The following is a 22,135-nucleotide window of genomic DNA, read 5'->3' as shown; positions in this document are numbered from 1 at the left end:
GTTGCTATGACTGACTATTTTCACTAGAGCTCCATCCTAACATAAAGATCAAAGAGGAGGAGGCAGACATTGTCTTTTCTGGGCTTCCTGACCTCTACCTCACCGCCCCAGTATTTGAAACATGCCCATAGTTATTGAAGCTGCTTCTGTGCCTAAAGCCCATTTGCAGTTTGAATGGCAACCAGCTCAACATGCTGCTGTGTACAGACCCTCATTCATGCTATTGCCTGTACAAAACAGATGAAAACAAAGCATGATTATGGGCAAAGTCAAATTACAATGACTTTTATGTGTACAAGATTCAACAGTGTCTCTTATTTCTGATGAAAGTAGTTCTTTGCATTTCCATGCCCTGTCATGACAGTATTCAAGGTGTCGTGAGATCCTGAAGGAGTTAGCCATTTCCTATCAGTTGATGAATTTTCCACTCTCTTTCACTGAATTTTCCACTAACTCATCTGCCAGACCACTTTCAAATAACTTCCAAAATGTGTGTAATACTGTTTCAAAATAGCCCCCAGATACAGTAATTAAAGAAAGACCCTTAAGCATTAGATTGACTACATTGGAAGTAATAAGAGATAGTTGCCCAGTTCCTTTACTAGTTCTTGACAAGTAACTTTGTGTCTCATTTCTTTTTGCTTGTGGGTTTACATATGTATATACCTGAGTTTTATATATAATTTATAAAAATGTAGAAATGTTTATATCAGTCTTTCTGCTTTTGTTGAAGATACGAGCATTCAAGTAGAGAAGTGCTTTATTGTGGGGAAAAATGCACAAAATTCAGATGAGAGATTTTATTATAGTTTATTATATATATATTTACTGGTATTTAAGTATATTTAAATTGTTTAAATATAAGAAAAAATGCTGAAAGTGTGTTTATACCTACTGATTCTACCCTCTTGCACTTGCAACAAAGAACCTTTCCTTTATTACCTCTGTCAGAAACTTACCTCTCTCCAAGGAAAAACATTTGTATCAAATTTTTAGACCTCTTTTCTCTTAGCCTCTGTTAGTGATAGTGTCCCTTCTCCTGCTGTTCCAGTAGCAGTTCCCCATATATGGTGAGGAATCTCCATCTGTGCCTCTTTTCAGACTGATTTCTACCTTCTTGAGCACTGCTACAGCTGGATCTGCTATTCTAACTGAGGGGTCCCTAGTGTCTTGAACAATAGCGCTGCATTCTTTGACACTGCTGCTAGAGTCCCTGCCAACATTTTTGTATTATTTTGTTTGTCTTTCTCACTGTTTTGTTAGATTAGGGGTGAATGGCTAGTTCATAGTCCCCTTCAGTGGTTTTAATTTATTAGTTTGTCTACAATGTAGATATCTGTAACTAAGCTGATCACCCTGGATTTCTCTGGTAGTCTCAGAATGACTGGAGATCAAGTTAGTGGAATCTAAAACACAACTAATTTCTTCTTCAAAAAGGTTTCTAACTGGTCAAATGAATCACACCTTAGTATGCTTATTACTCTTCTCTGACCATAAAAAAAACCACAAACAAACCCAAGTTATAGTCAGTTAAGGATAGATTTAGACATTGCAGATATCCAAATCAAGAGAAAAACAATTCAACTTCTTGTGATTCAGAATACTTTCCTCTTTTTTTCTCTTTTTTGCATTGATGTCTTGAGATATTTATTTCTTTTCCACTGCTTAAGTTTATTCTTTTAGTGTTATATTTTAGTTGTCTAATCGTATCTCTCAGCTTTGTCTTCAGCACATGGGCAGGAATTGAGTTAAACACAGATTTAAAAACAGGCTCAAATATCTTACAACTTTGAAAGATACGTAAACAAAATCTTTTTCTTCTGGGGTTGTATTCTCCAATTTCATCCTCAAAAGATTCAGTTGCTGACTGTACAAAATAGAACACTGGGCCTCTTAGTTAAAGATTCCTGGTATCTTCTGAATTTAGTGGAAAACAGCTGAAGTTACAAAAGGCACCATCTTGCCAGTTTTTCTTGGACAGCTCATAAGTAGTATCTTCTGCTTAGTCTGGGATGACTTTGTTTTGTCTTTACTTTTCAAATTCATCTTTGCAATTACAACTTACAAATTTTGCTAAGATCTGTAGAACATTTAAGTTGAAGTTAGTTAGAAATTTAAGTTGAAAATCACTTGGACCTTGTGTTTTCTCTACTTGGCAAATATGGCATCTACTTAGAGAGAGAAAATTCTTTTCATATGACATTCATACAATGTGTGTTTTATAGCAAGAGCCGTAAAATCTTTAGCCACTTCAGTGCATTATATTATAGTTTATATTATCGGCTTATTGTTATCATAGTTCTAAAATTGTGACATGCAGGATTTTCTTTTTGCATATTCTTAGCCATGCTTTAATTATTGCAGGTGATTCTGTAGAATCTCTACTCTAGTACCTATTCCATTTTGTATTAAAGTTGCTGATATTATCATATAAAGTTGAAAGGAACTGAAATGAAGTTGGGAGATTTACACTGCCATAACAATAGTAAGATGCAAGACCCATCCCACTTCCACAGAATGTTCCAAATAGTGCTCCCATTTATTTTAATAGTGCAGACTAGAATGTGGGTGAATCTCCAGTAAACCAAAGTGAATCAAGACAGGGCTAATACATCCTTTAACTTCTGACCATTTTATTTATTATGCAGACACACACACACAGACACCTCTCTGCTCTGCATGAGCAGGTTATTGGTATGTCATTTCTTATTTATGGTAATGAGTTCACTTAGGTTTAGTTTGTCAACTTTACATCTATTTATGAAGCTGTAGATAGTTTTAATGAGCCCCATGAAGGTTATTAGGAGCTGAAAGTGTATGCAGAATAACACAGTAAGAAATGATTCATGGACTGTTTGCTTTCATGGCATCTCCAACAGTGCTTGTAAAATATTTTGAGATCTTTAGATTAAAGATGTCTTCACCTCAGTTATGACATGTAGATTTTATATATGTGATGACATGTATGCACATACAGATACAGATTGATAGACAAAGCTCTACACAAACCTAATGTATGACTGAGTTGTGAATATTCAGGCCGGTGATTGTATACTACAGGCATAATATTCTTGAGATAATACATTAAATATGTCTCAATGATCAAATGAAACATAGAATAACTGAATTAGATAGCATTATAACTTCTCAGTTTTAAGCTCATATTTTCTCTACTACTCAAGGTATGTTTCAGTGTTCATGACAGTGCTGTGTCCAAAATTTCTCAGAACCTAGTGTGGAACAATCTGTTTCTGTACTGCAAAAAGCTATGTTTAAGGAATTATTGCTAGTCAGAGTCCTTTCTGTCTTTGTAGAAGGTTCTATAAACCTCATCTCCAAATCCACATCCACATTTAATCACTGTTACTCCAGCAGGAGAAAGTAGTATTGACTCCAACCAGTCTTTCACTTCATTATTCTGCTATTCTGATCCCTTTAAAGATTTCTGTACGAGTCACTGAGAAAACTTTACTGAGAAGGTTCACACTGATCACTCAGTCAGCTTACAGATCTGAAAAAAAAAGAGTTCTACCTTCCTTTTCTTCCTTTCCAAGGTCTAACAGTTGCATACAAAAACTACCTCAATTCAGGAGCTTGCCTTGGTTACAATTACAATAGCCTTCTGCATGACTTGAGCTAACTAATTAAACTTCTCATTAAAGTCTGAGCCATTGAAGCAAAGAGCCAATATATCATTTCTCTCTGCTTTACAGTTTATATATTTTCAGCATCTAATAGCCTTCACAGGGATCATTCCATTCATTCATATGCCTGTAAGTAGTTATATTCTGGCCCGTATTTCCAAAAATGGCTCTTATATTTGGCATAATTGCAGTGTTCTTGGCTCATAAAGCCCATCCAACAAAATCCTCAGTGTATGTGCACATGTGGTTTAAGTTCAGTTAGTTAGTTGAGTTGTAAAATTTTCCACTCACTGATGACAACTTCTTATGACTGTTTAGCCCCAGTTTCTGATGCGTGTGATCACAGGATTCTTCTCTGATGTCTCTGAAGTTGTAAAGCTCTTTAGATTATGTCAGATTAGGAACATGGGGCTCTTCCTTGCCTATATTGCTCTTTGAGGGACATGAGTTCTTCCAGGCATCTCAGCCCAAAAACTATTTTTGCATGTGTTGACAAGGTATTGCATACTTGAAAATAGATCCCCCTGGGTTTTTATATTTAAGGGAAGAAATTTGAACATATGTATATACAAATATATGCTGTTGGGTTTTATGTGTATATATGTGGGAGGAGATGAAGTCTAGAAATCTGTAAATAAATGCATCTCCATGAAGAGTGTAACCAGAGGAACAATTTCTTATTTTTAGCAGCTAGCTCAAGTTAAATAGTGGAAGTAATTTCTTTTTTCCCCTTTCACCTCCATGGACTTCCAGCCATATCTGCTACATAGTGAGAAAGAAATTTAATTCACACTGAAAACAGCTGTAAATCTTTAGTTTAGGTTTATTGGCACTGCCCCTAACCATTCTGAATGGAGAACACTTCATTAATTTTCATAGATGCCCCTCAGAGGGTAACAAAAGAAAAACTGATTTCAGGTATATCTTACTATCCTTTCTATTTTTAATGTGTTTCTGTGTTCAGTGGGTTACCAAGGGGATTGGAAGGTGTAGTGAAACTGAGTCTGTTTTTTAATTAAATATTTTCACTTCTTTTCAGTATACCTCTGCTCTGACCTATGATGCTGTTCAAGTGATGACAGAAGCTTTCCGTAATTTGCGTAAACAGAGGATTGAGATCTCCAGAAGAGGAAATGCTGGAGATTGCCTTGCAAATCCAGCTGTACCCTGGGGTCATGGTGTAGAAATAGAAAGGGCGTTGAAACAGGTAGCTTCCCTGGAATGAATGCTGGGATGAGTGCATGTGTGAAATTTCCTATAGATGCTTGAAAAGAGTCCTCCTGTCTCCTAATCTGCCTGGATCTTGCTGAGAATAATGTGGAAGTGAAGTCCTTGTGAAGTTGTCTAAGAAAATACATTGCATACGAAAAAGAATCTGAACTGAATGTTTTTGAAATATCAATAATCATTTGTGGAAATACAAAATGCATTTTCTAAAAAGAAAAAAAAACTTAATTCTTCTACCACTTTCATCTTTGTCTGTTATAGGTTCAGGTGGAAGGTCTAACAGGGAATATAAAGTTTGATCAGAATGGAAAGAGAATCAATTTTACAATTAACGTCATGGAACTCAAAAGTACTGGTCCTCGGAAGGTAATTTCAATTGTCTTATAGTGTTTTAGAAGGTTTTACCATGCTAAACAGTGGGTTAAGGTAGGTAATGAAACATTAGATTAATTAAAACATGAGTTATGATAATATTTGTTCATAGGTGTGTTCTACAATGGTTTTGCAGAACGAAGTAAAAATCTGTATTTTTTCTTTCTAACAAGTATGAGTTATTATTTCTGGTAAGTACTACATAAGAATATTTTACTTTCAGTTTCATGGATTAAAGTTTTTGTTTTCTGATTTGAATTGCTAAATTAGAGCCAGCATTTGGGGAAATATGCTTCGGAATGACAAAAGCCAGATAGAGCTTTCCAGGGATGTTTTTATAAATGTGTTTATCTTTCTGCTCTAATTTCAAATCTTTCAGGAAAAACCAGTTTCTCGTGTCTTCCTAGTCTGGAGTATTTCATAACCCTTTCAATTCTGCAGTATGTGATGTTGATATTAAAACCTGTAATATGGTAAACCTATTTTACATACGAAGTAGTATGAACAAATGTCATTACTTGAATCTTTTTACTCTTTGTTGTAGTCTTTCACTATATAAATAGAAATACTTACACTGGTAAATCCATAGCTGAAATAGTTCTCTGTAAGTACGAATTGAAGGCATAGTAATAACATGCTTTACCTTTTCTATAAAAGTTCATATTCACTGGTGTCTGTGCATCCTATAAACTCTCTTTAGATTGGATATTGGAGTGAAGTGGACAAAATGGTTGTGAATCCTCTTGACGGCCCTCTTGGAAATGAATCTTCGGGACTAGAGAATAAGACTATTATTGTCACCACTATTTTGGTAATTAACTTCATATTTTGTCAGAAGACAGTCTGTCCTACAATGATTTGTTTCTCATTATTATGTTAGTTTAAATATATTGTCTTTTTATTATTTGAAGTTGTGAGCTGTTACTCATTGTGATACATAATAAAATCTGGAAATTAAGGAAATGTATGTGATTCAGTATGCAGTTTTGATCTGTAGAAGACAAACAGTCATTGGTTGTAAATCCTAGAAAGTTAAGATTTTTAAACCTGAAAATGGGAATTATATATCTGCTTTCAAAGGAGAGGAACTTTCTGAGAGGCAGAACCATAGTGTTAATTTTAGAGAATAGATTTTGATAAACAGCAAAGAGACTGGTTCGTATGCTTTAGGATTGTAGCTGCTTTAGATGGGTAAAGTGTAAAATAAAATGTTAAAAGTTGTATTCTGGCTGTTTAGGAAATTAAATTATGTATTGTCATAGAACAGCGTTTTTCTGTAAGTTACACAGTATGTTTATCAGTTTGGACAAGTTAGAGGTTAGCATAGGAGTTTCTCTGGATGCAAGAATAGTTCTGTACCAGCTGAGCAAAGAGGAGATACATTAATATGACTTATGACTCATCACCAATTTTGCTGATGATAGAACTTTAGTGCATAGTTATAGATATATTACCTATTTCTTGTGAAGTACTTCAATAAAAATATAGCCTGGAGAGCCTGAAGTATTTTCCCAGGGAGAGATGTGGTTGTGAAATAGAAAATAATTTTCTTCTATTAAGACAACAACAAAAGCAACTAAATACCTTTGCCTTCTTCCATCCAAACTTTATGAGAGAAAGAAACTGATTTTGGAATTTACTCTTTCTTCTCTGAATGCATGACTCCTGTTAACATTCATGGTCATTATTAACATACTTCTGGGAATCACTATGCCTGTAAGTATTGTTATTTGTGTATGACTGTGGAGAATGCAGCTTTTAAATGTGTTAAAGACGTGTCACATTAATAATTAACAACTAACATATACATAGCATGAATGATTCAGGTGGTGCCTTCTCTCTTTTTTCACATATAAAATGGAACATATTAATCTAAGAAGTGTACAACTGAGGCATCTCTACCAAATAGCTAAGGCAAGTTCTTTCTGTGCAGGAGTCTCCATATGTCATGATGAAGAAAAATCATGAAATGCTTGAAGGAAATGATCGATATGAGGGCTACTGCGTGGACTTAGCAACAGAAATTGCTAAACACTGTGGATTCAAATATAAGCTCACAATTGTTGGGGATGGCAAGTATGGGGCGAGGGATGCAGACACAAAAATCTGGAATGGGATGGTTGGAGAACTTGTTTATGGGGTAAGGAAGTCTTCTATAATAAAGCTATTAAAGATGACTGATGGAAGGGGTGGGATTTGGGTTTGTTTTCTCTGTAGAGTATAGGAAAATTATCCAATTCGTTTGATAGAGAATTAGCAATTTGTAATGGCATGAAAAATTCTGAAAGTAAAATGTGGAATTACATTTTAAATGCAAATGAAGTGAATGCATATTTCATCCTTCTAACCAGGTGAAAAGCAAAGTACTTTGCTAAATGTTTAAATGTCATATACTTTTAAAAGGGCATATGTGAAAACAAAAGCTTGGAATGTGCCAATACTATGGTTATATGTATTTTGTTCGACTAAAAACTTCTGAAATTCTCCATAGGATGTTCTTGGTGAAACAAATGTTACTGGAGTCTCTGCTGTCCTATTTTCCATTTGTGAAATGTAACAGAAACGAAACCATTCTTTCCATTACGTTAGCTATTGTTTCCTTTTTTTCTTCCTTTACAGAAAGCCGATATTGCAATTGCTCCATTAACTATAACATTGGTGAGAGAAGAGGTGATTGACTTCTCGAAGCCCTTTATGAGCCTGGGGATATCAATAATGATCAAGAAGCCTCAGAAGTCCAAGCCAGGAGTGTTTTCATTTCTTGATCCATTAGCATATGAAATTTGGATGTGCATTGTTTTTGCCTACATTGGGGTCAGTGTAGTTTTATTCCTGGTCAGCAGATTTAGCCCATACGAGTGGCACACTGAGGAATTTGAAGATGGAAGAGAAACGCAAACTAATGAATCAACTAATGAATTTGGGATATTTAATAGTCTCTGGTTTTCCCTGGGTGCCTTTATGCAGCAAGGATGCGATATTTCGCCAAGGTTGGTTACTCACTCATTTCAACTTTGTGCATTTTTGGTCTCAGCCGTCTCAGCCAGAGGAGGTTCGTGGTGCATATATTTTCACTCTTGGAGAGGAATTAATTGCTGTGTTTCTTCCCTCCCTAAAATCATAGAAGTCTTTGAAACAAAAGCAGGTTCATGTTTTTTTGGATCGATATTGTCTTAATGCCGATCATACATTTACCAAGTGAAGTTATATACACCATGCCGAGACTGTAAAATGCATAAGGTTCACATCATTTCATGCCTTCTTGGAGGGGTACCGTGTTTTTGCTGCATATTCCCATTTTACAGTTGACAGTGCATATGGTTCACAACAACTGTAATGGGAAAAAGGGGTAACACTAGTTGCAAACTACACAGGCAGCACTTTCCCTCTAAAACTCACTGCATAACGTAACACGGTTATTAACCCACTGTTATTCCCCAGGAGAGCCTTGAACTGAAATAAAAGTCATGTGGTGGTTTTAATTTCATGTGAATAGTTGCAAAAGACTGCTGTTTTTCCATGGCCTAGTTTTAGAAAAGTCACAAAGGAAATTGCTAAAATGAATCTGAAGGTCCAGTTTATAAGAGCTTAATTCCTAATGGATTTTCACCTGCTTTATTAGGGACAGCTGTAAAGCACTTAAGTTAATTCCTTTGCAGTTCATTAAATATTCTATTTTGCTTGTGCACAAGTGGTTCTAGCCCTGATTCAGCAAAGTGGTAAGTAGGTAGGTAAATAACTACTTGCTGCTTGAAGGAACTATAGTAACAAATGAAATACGGCAACTGGAGGGTTTAAGGAAGTCAAATCAGAAGATTTGTCTAGTTATACTAAGCAGTTTAACTTTCTTGTAAATATCCTAGAGTTAAGAGAGGGAACAGGTCAATTTCTAGTAAGTCTAGTGGTTGGTGTGCAAAACAAATCGCACAAAGGGAGCATTTCTTATATATGTAATGCATCCCAAAAGGCAACAGGAGGTTTTCAAGTTTTTCTACTGCAGAAATAGCAGAGCATTTATTGTATGAGAACTTAAGAAATTCTATGTAAAGGCTGTCATATCACAGTGGGAGATGCCAGGCTCTATGATGAAAGATACAATGGATTTGGCATATAACATGGTAAGAATGGTATACAAGAAAAAAGACAGTGAAGAGAGCAAGTTTTTGTAGGTCATGAAAAGTTGTGTTAATTTCAACCCTATGGTGTTTTTGTATCCATTACATGCTTCACAGGTTTAGTTGTCTGCAAAGGCCCCTTTAGGCTACAAAATTATTTTTATTGAAAGCTTTATTGGAAGGTTATAGAAGTATAATGATTTTCATTATTATTATTATTATTATTATTTTACTGGCTGTGAAAGCACAATAGTTGTTTTGCAGTTTGATAGCTTTTGAAAGGTAATAGAAGAATAATGATAATAATAAAAGGTGCATGAAACTCAAATAATTTTGCATATTCAAGATTTAGTTTTAGTGAAACTGACAGTGCTTTATTTCATTGCAAGCATAATTTTGAGGACAGTGGTTAGTTTGTATAGCATCTGTTTATTCTAAAAGTAAAAAAGGGCCAAAACCACTTGTTACTTCTGGTTATGCATCAAAACTATCATATGGGATTTCAACTCTCTGCAGATGAATCATTGTAAATATGAAAAGGAGTGCCTTCAGGCATCAGCAAAATACCTTTGTGAAGTTAAATTTTGCACTGCTGTTATCATTTCTCTAATAAAAATTACAACCACTGTAAGAATTTTAGAGTAGACAGGTAACTAGGGCTCCCTGACTGAAACAGACGGTGTTAGTGAGTAAGACAAGACCATCTGGAAAAAGTCGTTAGTAGCAGTCCCCATGTTTCCTCATGGGTAACACAGAAAGAATAGAGTAGAATAATATATGATAACGATAACTTATAGCAAAGTTTTCCTCGTCTTTTTTTGAGATGTGAATGTGCTCTCAGTTCTGCCAGATAATACCTTTCTAAGTATAAAATGTGGTGCAAAAATTTATGTAATTGTGCACAGAAGTTGTTAATTTACCAGTACTTAAAGGTCTGGTAAATTAGGTGCTTCTAAAGTGTGGGTTCATACTAGCATATAAATATCAATCTTTAGAAACTTTTTGAAATGTACATACAAAAGGAAATAATTTATTTAACTGAGACAGACTGTCTGGGGAAATTTTGAATACAAATGACACTCCAAATAATTTTACTTTTAAAATGTCATATGGGAACATAATGTTTGGGTTGGTATTGAGCTTATTCTTTTTTCACAAAGTAGGTTGCAACTTTGCTCACAGATCATGGGCTTCTGAAGATTATTGTCAATTACAGAGGGTGTCATCAATATAATATAATATAAAGTGCCATAAAGTTGGTGGTTATTAAACACACATGGACATATTGTATTACAAATATGTAATACAGTATATTCAGTATATCATATAACTCAATATTTTACTTGTAGAATTATTTTACACTGAAATTACCTCCCTGTCAAAATGTAATAATTTTTTGAAGGTGACAGAAAGAGTAGTTTGCAGAATATGTCTCAATTTAGAAGGACCTTGAAAGAATTTTTTTTTAAGGTCCTTTGAATGACACATTCTGTACCTTATATGACTAGATTTTCATGTAGTAGAGTGAATTAGTGAGTCTGTTGGGACATGGAGTAAATCTTTTAGTGTCAGAATTACCACATTTTATACAATAGCAGTTAGTAGAAATAATTTGTCCAGAATTGATTCTATTTATTTTTGTTCCCAGTTTAATAAATCTGCTTTACATAACTATCATGTTTAAATGTATATATATGTAGTTATATCTATCTATATATTCTGTCAGAATTAGTTTGTAGTCTCATTTATAGTGCAGTAGGCTGGGTGAGTGATTTCTAATTTGTTTACTTAATAGATAGAGGAGTTGCATCAAGACGTACCTAAGCTCCTGCAAATCCTTAGTACTAGACTTTCAACTACATGCACATTTCTGCCAAATAATTAAGCACATCTCCAAAGATTATGTACTACTTCCTATAATGTCTTGTTTAGAAACAAAGTAGCAATTAATTTCAAAGTTTAAAGGGTCCTTTAAAAAAAGGTCAAGTTTGACAATAATGCAGTATCAATATTTCTCTTATATTTTTTAGTATTGGAAATTATTGTGTTGTGTACTTTATGCTGTTGTGTATGTTTTCTTGAGTTCTCTTTTCTTCTTTCTTCTTGAGCAGGAGATGCAAAACACAGATCCATAAGAGCCCACCTGCTGCAGTTATAAACATCAGATTATTATTATTTTTAAAAATATACTTTCTTCACCATTTTCCTGTATTATCACTGATTGTTTCATGTCCAGTCCTCCATTTGTTAAATGCTTGTATCTTTCAAAAGTTGTGTGCACTTTTTAGGCTATAGATATTTCCTGGGCCAGCTTTTATTATAAATAATGCTATATTTTCCACAGCAGAAATCAGTCTGTGTCTGAATGTCTTAGGAAAATAATCAGGCTAAAGGCACTTGATTTTAAAGTGCATACTGATTTTTCTGAAAGCACTCTTTCGCTGGTTTTGTTTGATCCTCATCATAATGTCACACAAAATCACTTCAGAGGGGACAATAAGCTTATAGGTTAAATATAGCACATTGCGGTGGGAGCAGTTTCCTTCAAGAGTGATGAAAACTTTGAAGAACTGGATCACTAAGTTCTCCCAAATGTAAACTCTGGAGTCCTGATTTCAGCAAAGTCCAGGAGATATAGTGGAGAATGCCTTGATTTCCTATCTAATGACTATGCAGAGCTGCACTGTGAGATAGCCTGAAATGCTTCCCTGTAGTATAATGCGTCATTTGTGTAAAACTGTAAAACGTGTTCCTTTTTAGGACTTTCATTTCACTTTACAAATCCATTTCATACTTGTTATTAGATCCCTGTCGGGGCGCATTGTTGGAGGTGTGTGGTGGTTCTTTACCCTCATCATAATCTCATCCTACACGGCTAACTTAGCTGCCTTCCTGACCGTTGAGAGGATGGTGTCTCCCATTGAAAGTGCAGAGGATCTTTCCAAGCAAACAGAAATTGCTTATGGGACATTAGATTCTGGCTCCACTAAAGAGTTCTTTAGGGTAAGAATTTCTACTTTTTAGAATTTTTTTTAGATTGTTTTAAATAGGTCTTTGCTCATGTAAAAGTGTTTTCCCTAGGCTTTATTAAAAGGTTGATATGAAAATGTGATATACACAGCTCAACTCACAAGTCTAGGTGTTTTTGTTTATTCATTATTGTTACGTTTTATTATCTATATACAAATATAAGGGTCTTGATATAAATATGCAAAGCAAAATTACCTAAAAAAAATTCCACTATAAAGTGAAAAACAAAGTATGTTTGAAGAAGGGAGTTGATGTCATTCATCTGTTTAACAGCTCTGCTATGTTTTAGGTACTCACACAGTGAACACGATCATGGGAAGATACACATTCATGTTTTAATAAGTATTCCACATGATTTTTCAAGCTTGCAGAGGGGGAATGGAATATAATCCTGCTGACTGCTGTAGTAAATACATGCCTACTTTTGAAAACAGTTCTTATTTGTATTTGCATTACAGCAATGCCTTGGAAGGCTGTCAGTCCTCACCTTCTACCTCTGTGTATTGCAGTTTTAAAAATACATTAAACTTCCAATGTGTGAGTCTCTCAGACGGCCCTTGAGACACCAGCTAGCGTGGTGAAATCCATCCAGCAAATGAGTGAGAGACTAAGGCTGCTGAGAAAAAAAACATAACAACTTTACCTTGTATGTGTGCCCTATATGTCTCTCTCTGTGCAATGGAAGTACATCTGGCATGCCAAAATAAAAAAATAACTTGTGTTTTCATGGTTTTTTAGTGCAGGATGCTAGGTTTAAACAAAATGTATTTTAAAATACTTATAAATAATTCATTTACATTTCAAACATAGACTGACATGAAAATTAAATGAAACAGGTTCTCACAAATTTTTTTTATATACTGTATCATTAGAGCAGTAACTGCTAGATTTTGGGTTTCACTGGATCCTATAATGCATACTTAACTGGTCTCATACATACTTAACTGTAGAAAAGCATTATTTTCTGATTCTGATGATAGGTTCAGTAATAATACGTGCTGCTGATTGCATTCCTATTAGCTAAACCAAAACTAACATCAGGTGTGTAAGGTAGTAAAAATGAGATCAGATTTGTGCTAAGAGTGTTTAGAAGCATTTAGAAGCATATAGACTTGTTTCTGGTTTTGTGAACATAAACCTTTTAGATCATGGCTGTACTGGGGATTGAATGTGAACTCAAAGTAGGTCACTTCTTTTGAATAGTTTCTCTTTAGAGGTTTTTCAGCTTTTCTTTTTAAAGCAAAAAATGTTTGTATGTGCATGCTTTAGTATGTAGTTATGCTCCTAGCATATATATACATATTTCCACTTTTACACAACTAATGTTCCTGGTGATTACTTGAGCATTAAGAACTTATTTTTGTAAAAATTAGGTGGAGGCTTTGAGAGGGCATATTCTTCATATTTTGATAAGTTACCTTTGACTTTGCACAAACAAGGCTCTAATGACCTGTGGAAGTTTCTTCTCAGCAATTTCTATCACAAAAACATTGGTGCACTATGTGCAATACAACTTCTTAGCTTGATGGCTCTATCTACTATTTGCTAAAAATCACTTAAACTTGCCCAGTTATTTTTCAGGAAATAACAACTGTCAGAATTTTTTTAGGAGGCCTGAAACTCAAGTTTCAAGAATGATAATCTTTCTGCTGCAGATAATATGAAAGGAATCTCTAGCACTGAGACTAAAATTTCACCCAGAGTATATCTGTATTCTGACTGGATTGAAGTAGATGTGTGATTTTTATATGACCTGAAATTAGGACTCAAATTCTTTGAACAGCTGGAAACAACTTGAGTATTTTTCTAGCGGCATGCTAAAATGGGCTGGCTTTTGTTCTGTCACTGTCAGGAATTAAACATTTGGGGGTTTTCAGTTAGTCCGTTTTCAGTTGAAGAAGTAGCATTATTTGCAAGTCTGTCTTCTGTTGATGGAACGTATACTGAATCTTCACTAGTAGAGCCCTAATTCCTGGAACAGCATAAAATTAAGGATAACTGTGTACTGGGAATGAGAACAGTAAACTGAATTTTCTTTGCTAGTAAAAGATGTTTTCTGATAATACTTTACACAATTGAAAAAGAAATGTTTCACAGTATTCTTCAAAAAGGAATTCTCAGCAATAAGGTAGATGGTGAAAGTCAGCTGAAAAATCCTGTCCTGAATAGCTTGATATATATGTATGCAATGTTAAGTGAAAGAGGTGGGTTCAAGTCTTTGTCCAGCTTCTATGACTGCTCATCACACACCCTACAGACAGTAGGCATACAAGCTAGTCGATATCATGTGCCTTGGAGATAACATCCTTGGCTTTCATGACAAAAGATGTATTGTCTTTGCTCTTTACCCTAATTAAGTTTTGAACTCCCTAGCTTTAAAGGTAGTATGGACCAGTAGGAGCTATTCTTGCCAGCAGTGAGCACAGCATCAGTTGGCACTGCATCAAGAAACATAACTGAGAAAAAGGGATGAAAAGGCATTGTACTCTGGTGTTTCTAGTGCTGCTTTGAGAAGCAGAAGCTTGGTACATTCTATGTAGGAAATGTCAGTGCAAAAGTAATGGATTTAAGAGTATTTTAAAAGAGAAAAAAAAAATTGAAATGTAGTGGCACAGCATTACTGAGTAGTAAATATCATCAGGATACTATTAGTTGTTAATAATAATGTTATAGATAATTTTATAAATATAAATCTATAGATACAGAATTGTTTTCTTTAATGGCAGATCTATCAGGTCTCTGTAAATACCAAAATGTGGAGTAGTTTTCCTCAGGAGATCTCAAAGTTGGTACTACCAGAACTGCAAGTACAATCCAAATCTAAAGAGTTCTGTTACACTGAGCTGAGATATTTACCACTTCTAATATTTGCTAGTATCTCTACTTTAGAGATAGTGCTTGTAGAGTTCTTAGTGCAACTGAAAGCCCAGACAAAAATATATGTTGCATGGCTGTTGCATTTTCTCTTGGGTTATGGGCAGAAGATCAAAGAAATTATGCACGGCCATGGTTTTCCCAAAGTGCGGCATTTTTCTCAAGTCAGTAGTGGATCGTAGTCATGAGAATGTGGATAAGTCTGCAAGCACAGCTTGGAAGAGTCAGGAGTCGTTTCAGTTGACCTTGTGTAGGTGCCTCATCTCTCTGAGTGTCAGGTCACACACACTACTTGATGGAGTAAATAGTGGGACAGTGCAATTCCATCTCTCCGGTACGTACTAGTGACACTCTCCATGCTCAAGCACTATTTTTACCTTCAGAGATTTCTCAGCAGCTCTGGTAAATGCAGTTGATACATGCTAGGACACATAATTAACTTTGAAGTGGGGAAAAAAGCCACCCAAGAAGGCAGTCTACTGTTCACCTGCCAGTGCAGAAGTTAATTTTAAAGCATTACCTACATGTGTTGGCTCCTGAAGTTGCCTCACGTATTTTCAAGGGCTATGACACGGGAAGAATCAAAGTAAGTATGCAAGCATTCACTGGAAGGTTTCCATGCATTCCACCTTCTTGAAGGCATATTGAAAATTACTATCAAAATGATACAACCAGAACAAAAGTTAATTATTTTTACAATTGAATCATATTTTTGTTGTGTGCCTAGCTCTGTTCATTAAAGGTACATACAAATCAGATAGACAAATGACTTCAATCTTGCTACCTTTTTTCCCATAGAAGATAAATTGTAACTAGTCCTGTGTGTAAGGTAATAAGGCATCTCAAAAAAAAAAAAATACATAGCACTAATTAGACTAATTTACTTTCTCTCTGCATTAGTTTTTATTTAAAACCTCTTCATATTTACCTATTGTTGAACCAAGTGTGACATGAACAGACCAATCTGTTTTGTTCTAGCTGTTTTGGTGGCCTTTAAAAATAGATCCTCTGCCAAAATAAAACCAAGTAGAACTGTTCCATAGCAAGGTAGTATCCTTTATGTTTCACTGAGGAGACTATGCAAGAGTTGCTTATTCCTTCTTAAGAGACAAGACTTGCAGAATGAAAAGTTGGGCATTGGAAACATGCGGGAAGGATGATAATCCTTGGTCTTGTAAAGAAATCCTCTCACATAGTGGAAAGCCAGCAATAAACATAAGAAGAGCTGACAAGACCCCTTGAGTAATTTCTGCTGCAAAAGTGTTATCTCTTGGGAGGCAAAGAAAATTTGGCCTGAAGGAAAATAGTAGTGTCTTTTCTAGGAGTCTTAAATACAGCCCAGTGCCTCTAGTTTTATGAGTACTTTGAAATATTTTTTAACTTGTAAAAGTATTTAAGTTAGCAATTACATTACAGGAGGTTATGGGAAAAGAGAGAAAGCATACATCAGTCTATGAACCTGGATCTGTCTTCATGCTCATCGAGATATTGAAATTTCTGAAAAAAAATGCCACAGCAATCTTTAAAACCAGGGAGAAGAGAAGAAACACTGATTTATTTTTTTTTTAAATTAAATTGAGATGAAAAACTATGAATCATACCTCACCCTCAGTTTTTGAAGTTTGAGATGTAGCAGAATTATAGGACATATGTTTCCAGAGTTAAATTTTGACTAGCTCAACAGAAGCCTCTGAGAGGTGAAGGAGACGAAAGGCTCAGTTATGACATCTTCTGTAAAATTTACCACGGACTCTGCTTGGCACCTTAGGAGGCAGAGGGTATAGGATTGGCATTTCATGAATCTGTGAAGCAAATGTGATTGGAGAGTGCGGGTTTGACTCTTTAGTTTGACAGGAGAAAAAGGTACATAGCTGAAATAATGAGAATAGTCAGATCTGAGTTTACCCTTTGCATCCAGTAGCATATTACTGAAGGTACACTTTTCTGTGACGTAGAGGGTTCAAGTGAAGAATTTTCACTTGTGTCTTGTTTTTTGAGGTCCTTGTGTCTTGACAACACACAAAAGAATTGATTTAGGCCATTCTGAAAGTTATTTTAAAATAATTCAGTATTCAGTATTTCCTTTTTTCTTCAAAGTATCTTTTTGTTATTTTTCAGGGTTTGTTTTTTTTCTACTTCCACATTACCCAAAATTCTAATGTCAGTAAGCCCAGTGACCAAAACTCTGTGGGACTTCAGAAATCTTGTTACAAATATTACCCAGAAACCTCAATTTCAAGTTAGTATTTGCATAATACTTATTAAAAATTAAATGTATTCCTTTTTAATAGAATTTTATATTCTTGGTTTTGGGGGAAAATTGTGCCATTAAAAAACACATTATATTCCTGGTCGTTTCTTTCAAGTTTTCATCAGGCTTTCTTAGATGTTCAAAATGAAGTATACTGTGTAGAAGGTAATTTTGTGATGGACAAAAATGAATTTGCAACACTATAGTTTGAAGATTCTCCAGTGTCGCATAATCTGTCGTATAAATTGTCACACTCTATGTATAAATAAGTTCTTTTTGCACTACTCCTGGGAGCACATAATTCCATAATACCTCACTTGTTATGGTTAGGAACATTCTTTTATTTTTCCAGCCTATATGTACTTATAACTAGTTTATCCTCAATTTTACAATACATTAATAATTATGTGGATTTTTTTCTTCTCGGTGCTTATTTTCCTGATGCATTAGTCCGGAATGAGCAGAGGTGTACTTTGTATGCCATCTGAGATCTCAGTTTGCTTTGTACAAAGGCATTAATATTTCTCTGTCTTTTCTGGAAATAACTTTCTCCCAATTCTGTCACAGTGTTTTCTGGTAACCTATTTGATCATAGTGACAGATCTGTGTTTCTTTTGATTTTATCAACTGATGATCTTCAATTGCATTGCTGATTTTCTTACTGGTCCCAAATTGCTGGACCATGCTTTTAAACTGGAAATCAGTCTAGTGATCAGAATTTTCCACTTCTCATATATATAGCAAATAAATAATATCCTATTATCTGGCTTGATGTGTTTTGCTATCCCAGTTTCCTTTGCTACTAATCCCAGTCATTACTGTCTTGAAATGTTTTCAGTTTAAAGTGCCATCAGAAACTGTGCATGTTCTTCATGCAGTTCTTCATACCAAAAGAGCAGTAGCTGCTTTGAATGCTTTTTCATTCCTCAGTCCAGGCAGTAAGTTTATGGTTCTAGATTTCAGAAACAGCATCTGCAGTTCTCTACAGATTTGTGACTTCTTGAGAAAGTGTTCTTGCGTTTTGGAATTTAGTTTATTCTCCCTCCCCTAGTATGGGTGCAATAAGTTTTTTTTCTTTTTCATCCAGCTTGATCGTTTCCTTTTCTGTACCCTCATTCCAATCATAGAATGATTTGGGTTGCAAGGGTCCTTAAAGATCATCTAGTTCAAAACTCCCTGCCATGGACAGGGACACCTTTCACTAGACCAGGTTACTCAGAGCCTCATCCAGCCTGAACTTGAACACCTCCAGGGATGGGGCATCCAGAACTTCTCTGGGCAACATGTTCCAGCATCAAGTGTTCCAGTCTTTCTTTATTTTAATCTCATCAAAAACAAGGCTAAAGTATATATTTAGATTATGTCCTTTGCATAATTGTCTTTGTTGTCTGCATTTCTTCCCACTACACAGCAGGTGCCTTTCTGCCATTCTTTTTCTCACTTGTGAGGTTTGAAAACTTGCTGCTGTTTGCTGTTTTTTTCAGTTCTCATTATACAATGTACTGTTTCCTTTATGTTGTCAGGTTTCATCTGATCCAATCGAGATCCTGCTCACAAATCTACATTCGTGTTACAGTGATGTTGCAAAGCTGTAGTAGTAGATGCCACAACATGACTGTAGTACAGTTGTCCCTATATTGATAGGTTTATTACAGTAAAGTTAGTTCTAGGAGTGGACAGCCAGCTTTTCCTTGTGGTCATCACTTCAGAATTGTAGAAATTAGTTTTTGTGACATGTATCTGAGTTTCTAAAGGAATGACTTTGAAATGGTCTGTTTTGATTTTATGAATATGCTGAATGATGGGGAGGAATTTCGATTCTAAGGAAGTTGAGATTAGTGTCTCAGAGGAGGAGTCATTTCAGCAGGTATTTTAATGGCAGTTAAATGGTTTGGGAACTTTAACATACCTTTGTAAGACAAACCTGGATCACTTAATTCTAAATCATGTGGAGAATAGGATGATTATATAAGATCATTGTCTTGCACATTTTTGGAAAAAATTGTTTTAAGTATACTTTTGAGGAATTAGTTCTTGAAGTAGAATGTTCTAGATTTTTTTTTAATTAGACCAAATATAGTAAAGATATTTTTGGTAGCTGAAGTAATGGAAACTAAAAAGCTATAAAACTGCATATTAAGATGCAACTAATTTTTACCATTACTCAATAAAATTATTACAAAATTTAGAACTTCAACTTAGTTGAACTTTCATTCACCTTAAATATTCACCTAGTATAAAAAAGGGTAAGTATTTAAATCTTTAAATCTTTTTAACTGTGTCCCATTAATCTTTAGGTAATTAAAGAGACTGAAAAAACTAGTTCTGTTCTGTGTTTTTTGGATCTATTAGTATTTGATTTACTATGTAAATTGCCAAGTTTTATTTGTTGTTACTTTTTTTTAACTACTGGTGACAATACCAATTCCTGTACTTTTGTTCAGTACAGAAGGTCAACAAGGTGGTTTCACAAATCGTATTTGAGAATTAGGGATCTGCTCCCACAGTACAAGATCATCATCTAGTAGAATGGTAGTAGTCTGAAAAGCTATTTCTGTCAATGACATACTAAATACAGCACCCCAGTTTGAAGAATAATAGGTCTTTGAATGTCAAAAAAAAAAAGTTATCTAGTGACCCACAAAACACAGCTAATTAAGTTGATAAAACTTTGTATAAATTAATTTTCTAATTAGTTTCTTAATGAAGGCAATATTTTACATATAAATGGAATGTGTACATGTAACAATAACTATTATTATTATTATTACCCAATTCCTAGGGTATTTTTATATCATTGTATTGTCATAGTAAGTCTTAAATAATATGATAAAAGGTGTTCATTGTGAATATTAGGGTCTTGTACTGTCATGTTGGTGTTGATTGTAATACCAAAGTTATAATTAGCTTTTACCATTTCATACACTGGAGTGTCACCTTGCAATAGCAATCAGCTACAGTAATTAAGAGCAATGCAGATAATTTCCATATTCTTTCCTTCTTGTAGTCAAATAATATGGCAATCAACAATGGTTCTGTATTTGTGGTGCATGATTAAAAGTTGTGTTGTTTTTTATGGAGCACTGCTGTCCTTTCAGGGGTTTGATGCCATTAAAAGAAAGAGTATATAAGAAAGAGCTATGAAAGCCCAACTTGCACACGGAGCATCCCACATTCACAAGGATTCTGTTTCCTCGTGGTTTAGTCCCCTGTTGATAATGACTGCATGCTTTTCTAAATGCGCTTTAAGGAGATGAAGGCCCCATACTAGCTACTGTGAAGAAAACTAACTCTACCCCAGGCAAAACAAGCACAGCATAGGTATAAAAAATACGGTCAGCTCTAGCACTGGCCAAATGTAAATAACAATGCAGTGTGCTTTTAGTTATTGTGTGTTCTACAATGCATTTGAATTAGGATATGTACGTGTACTTTTTTTAGCAGTCCAATAAAGTGGGCTTTATGAGTGAGTGAGTGTGTGTGTGCACACTGAATGCTTGATGGTCTCTTAACACTGCCATTTTCCACATCTTTAGCTCTACCTTTCAAATAAAAAGTTATGAAAGTAATGAAGGAAAAAAAAGACACAGTTCTGAAAACCAAATGTATTACAACATATATTATGTAACAATATAAAAAAACCCATGGAAGTCACCTGTAGGTAGTAGTTCACTGCTCTTATTTTTTAGGGAACTAGACAAGGTCAAGGACTAAGTAAGGATCAAAACGTAGCTGTATGAATTCCAGCATGATGTTTTTCAGTGTTCATGGCTGCAGAGGGCTGTGTGGTCATGGCACATTCTGAGTGTTATTTTTCTGGTGACGTTCTTACAGAACACTTACAGATTTTTATTTTCATGATTGCTGGGTCAGGTATTTGTACCTTTATGCATACAGCAAGGACCCTGTGAGCCATCTAGTGGGAAGTATCTTCTTAACACTTGACCATTTGGGAAGACTGCTCCTTATGCCTTTCCTGTTCAGCTGCCCAGCTTATAGTGCGCAGTGATAGTTTGCTTCTTGAATTGCCTTTTCAAAGATGGTGCGATATATATTTTTTTAGGATTCTCCTAATTTTTGGGATCATATGTTTTAGGACCTTCTGGATGGAACAAAAACAATGTGTATGCAATATGGCAGATGTTCCAAGAATCTGAGAAACCCACTATGCCTTTAGCACGCAGTTATTTTTCTGTCATTCTGGTTATGCTGAGTATATCCAAATCTTTTGGTATTTATGGGTATACTGAGTATGTATAGATCAGCAGATCAGAATATGCAACAACTGGTCTGCAAGGGAACTTGCAAAAAGCCAACTTTGTCAATGCACATGTAGATTCTGGTAATGGTTGGAAAATTTAGATGTTAGAAATCTTTCTTGGTACTGCCAGAACCTTTCATACTAATAACTGTACAGAGACCATGGAGAAATCTGAGCCTCGGAATTTTCCTAGACTACATTTCTGGGCATGAAGATAAAGGTAAGTCTGGGAAAATGCTAATGCAGTACCACAAGAACAGTGAAACCTTCAGAGATGGTGAAGGCATTACTAATGTTTTTATACTTGTTTCGATTATTTTTAAAATGGTACGGTCATAGATACTGGAGCAGAATTGCAATT

The 22,135-nt window shown here is 35.0% G+C and overlaps 1 protein-coding gene across 6 annotated transcripts in view; it reads left to right on the top strand.

Moving 5' to 3' along the window:
- Positions 1–22,135, top strand: part of GRIA2 (glutamate ionotropic receptor AMPA type subunit 2) — a 96,607-nt gene that overhangs the window by 67,323 nt on the left and 7,149 nt on the right. For all 6 annotated transcript variants that reach the window (XR_003526471.1, XM_027636162.1, XM_027636158.1 and 3 more), the window contains exons 7-12: positions 4,684–4,851; positions 5,133–5,237; positions 5,944–6,054; positions 7,177–7,383; positions 7,863–8,233; positions 12,163–12,361. Coding sequence is in view for 5 of the 6 variants with exons in the window: in XM_027636162.1 (XP_027491963.1) it covers positions 4,684–4,851; positions 5,133–5,237; positions 5,944–6,054; positions 7,177–7,383; positions 7,863–8,233; positions 12,163–12,361 (1,161 nt within the window). In the remaining variant the exon portion in view is untranslated. The remainder of the gene's footprint in view (positions 1–4,683; positions 4,852–5,132; positions 5,238–5,943; positions 6,055–7,176; positions 7,384–7,862; positions 8,234–12,162; positions 12,362–22,135) is intronic.

This window comes from Corapipo altera, unplaced genomic scaffold (genome assembly GCF_003945725.1).
Source record: "Corapipo altera isolate COAL_440 unplaced genomic scaffold, ASM394572v1 22b, whole genome shotgun sequence".
In the NCBI taxonomy this organism is placed as follows: domain Eukaryota; kingdom Metazoa; phylum Chordata; class Aves; order Passeriformes; family Pipridae; genus Corapipo; species Corapipo altera.
Note: the sequence above shows the minus strand (reverse complement) of the source record. Positions and strands in the feature narration are given on the sequence as shown.